This window comes from Cajanus cajan, chromosome 3 (genome assembly GCF_000230855.2).
Source record: "Cajanus cajan strain Asha chromosome 3, NIPB_CcT2T_4, whole genome shotgun sequence".
In the NCBI taxonomy this organism is placed as follows: Eukaryota; Viridiplantae; Streptophyta; class Magnoliopsida; order Fabales; family Fabaceae; genus Cajanus; species Cajanus cajan.
In genome coordinates this window covers 53,699,486-53,702,122 of record NC_138519.1, presented here as the reverse complement: position 1 = coordinate 53,702,122, position 2,637 = coordinate 53,699,486, and the positions used below count along the sequence as shown (strand labels likewise).

Below are 2,637 nucleotides of genomic sequence, written 5' to 3'. Positions count from 1 at the left end.
ATTAGAGAAGAGGTCAAAAAGCAATTTGACGCGGGATTTCTAGTTGTTGCCAAATATCCACAATGGGTTGTTAATATAGTATCAAATCCTAAGAAAGATGGGCAAGTTTGGATGTGTGTGGATTATTGAGATTTAAATAGAGCCAGCCCAAAGGACGATTTTCCAGTACCTCATATTGATGTGTTAGTAGATAACACAACTCAACATTCATTATTTTCTTTCATGGATAGCTACTCAGGATATAACCAAATCAAGATGGTTGAGCAGGATAGGGAGAAAATAATATTTATCACACCATGGGGCACCTTCTACTACAAGGTCATGCCATTAGGGCTAAAAAAATGCTAGGGAAACATATCAGAGGGCAATGGTGACTTTGTTTCATGACATGATACACAACGAGATTGAGGTTTACGTGGAAGACATGATTGCAAAATGAAGAAAAGAAGAAGATCATGTGATCCATACGAAGAAATTGTTTGAGCAATTAAGAAAGTTTAAGTTAAGGCTAAATCCATCCAAGTGTACTTTTGGTGTGAAATCTAGTAAATTGTTGGGATTTATAGTCAGTGAAAAAGGGATAGAAGTGGATCCTAACAAGGTTTGAGCAATTCTTGAGATTCCACCACCTAGCACAGAAAAAGAAGTTCAAGGTTTCTTGGGAAGATTGAATTATATTGCCTAATTCATATACCAACTAACAACCATATGTGAGCCCATCTTCAAATTGTTACGCAAAAATCAACCAATGAAGTGGAATGATGATTGCCAAGAAACCTTTGATAGAATAAAACAATATCTACAAAATCTGCCAATTTTAGTGCCACTGGTCCCTAGAATACCTCTTATTATGTATCTAACGGTGCTTGATGGGTCTATGGGTTGTGTGTTAGGCAAACATGATGATTCTGGAAGAACAGAGCGAGCTGTCTATTATTTGAGTAAGAAATTCACTAATTATAAGATCCAATATTCATTGTTGGAGCGAACTAGTTGTGCCTTGGCATGGGCATCTCATCGTCTAAAACAATATATATATATATATATATATATATATATATATATATATATATATATATATATATATATATATATATATATATATATATATGCTTAGTCACACAACATTGTTGGTGTCTAAGATGGACCCAATCAAGTACGTCTTTGAAAAACCCACTCTCACAAGAAGGATTGCTCGATGGCAAGTTCTTTTATTAGAATATCACATTACTTATGTGTCTCGGAAGGCAATTAAAGGAAGCACTTTAGAAGATTATCTTGCACATCAGCCTATAGATGACTATCAATCAATGCAGTGTGAATTTCCAGATGAAAACATAATGGCATTATTTAATGGAGAAAGGTCACTACAAGAAAATAATTAGATTATGTTGTTCGATGGTGCTTCCAACATCTTGTGACATGGAATTGGAGCTATACTCATGTCTCCAGAAAAGCAATATAATTCAATCACAACTAGGTTGTTTTTTTATTGAACCAATAATATAACAGAATATGAAGCATGCACTTTGGGGATACAAGAAGTTATAGAAGCAAAAGTGAAAATGCTTAAGGTATACGGGGACTCAACCTTAGTCATTTATCAATTAAAAGGGGAACGGGAAACTCAGGATGCAAAACTAATCTATTACCAAACCCGCATAAAGGAATTAATGAATCAATTTGAAGAAACTACTTTTGATCATATTTCTAGAGAAGATAACCAATGGGTAGATGCATTAGCCACTTTTTCATCTATGTTCATGTTGAGTAATGATGAAGATGTGCCACTTATAAAGATTCAACGTCGTGACCAACCTGCATATTGCCAGTCAGTGGAAGAAGATCTAGATGGAAATCTATGGTACTATTATATTAAGGAGTATATCAAAAGAAGAGAATATCCACCAAATGCTTCAGAGAATGACAAAAGAACTTTGACAAGATTAGCCATGAATTTCTTTCTTAATGGGGAAGTGTTGTATAAGAGAAATCATGATATGGTTTTGCTTAGATGTGTAGATGTTTCTGAGGCATAACAGATTGTTAAAGAAGTTCATGAAGGCTCATCGATTGTTCTAGATACAACCCCAGCTTGCAGCCAACCCAACCTCAACATTCGATTGTTCTAGCACCAACAACATTTGGTTGATCGCTCTAGCACAAGGCTCACTTGACATCTACATTCAAATTGGTAATCAGCATGTCAGCCCTAGAACCTTAACAACTATCTTGTTCCTTGTACAAATTCCCAAATAAAATTGATTCACTTCTTTACATATTTCTTCTTAGAATAATCTAAAAAATAATATTTAGATTATTTAATTAGAAACAGTTAAAAAGGGGCAACTGTGAACAACCAATTTTATTTGGTTGTTATTAAAAACAAAATAAGAGAAAAATAAAATGAAGATATTATGAGGACTTGGTCTTCAAAAAGATAGAGCGGTTAAGGAATAACTGAAAAATAAGGATATTGGATAAGAGATGGTTAGCAAAAATGAAGGAAGTGGAAATAGATGGTAACAAAAGAAAAAACACTCTCTTATAAAATAGCATATACAACAGATGGCCAAGGGCATGGAGAAAGTGAGTGTTTTATCACAACTATTTGTTTTTGATTTTTTTGGAGACTTC

The 2,637-nt window shown here is 34.0% G+C and overlaps 1 protein-coding gene across 1 annotated transcript; it reads left to right on the top strand.

The window, feature by feature from the left end:
- The first annotated feature begins 1,142 nt into the window (after positions 1–1,142).
- Positions 1,143–2,039, top strand: LOC145956320 (uncharacterized). Its single transcript, XM_083071904.1, has 2 exons — positions 1,143–1,363; positions 1,715–2,039. The coding sequence occupies exons 1-2, from the start codon at positions 1,143–1,145 to the stop codon at positions 2,037–2,039; spliced, it is 546 nt and encodes a 181-aa protein (XP_082928030.1).
- Positions 2,040–2,637: the final 598 nt, after the last annotated feature.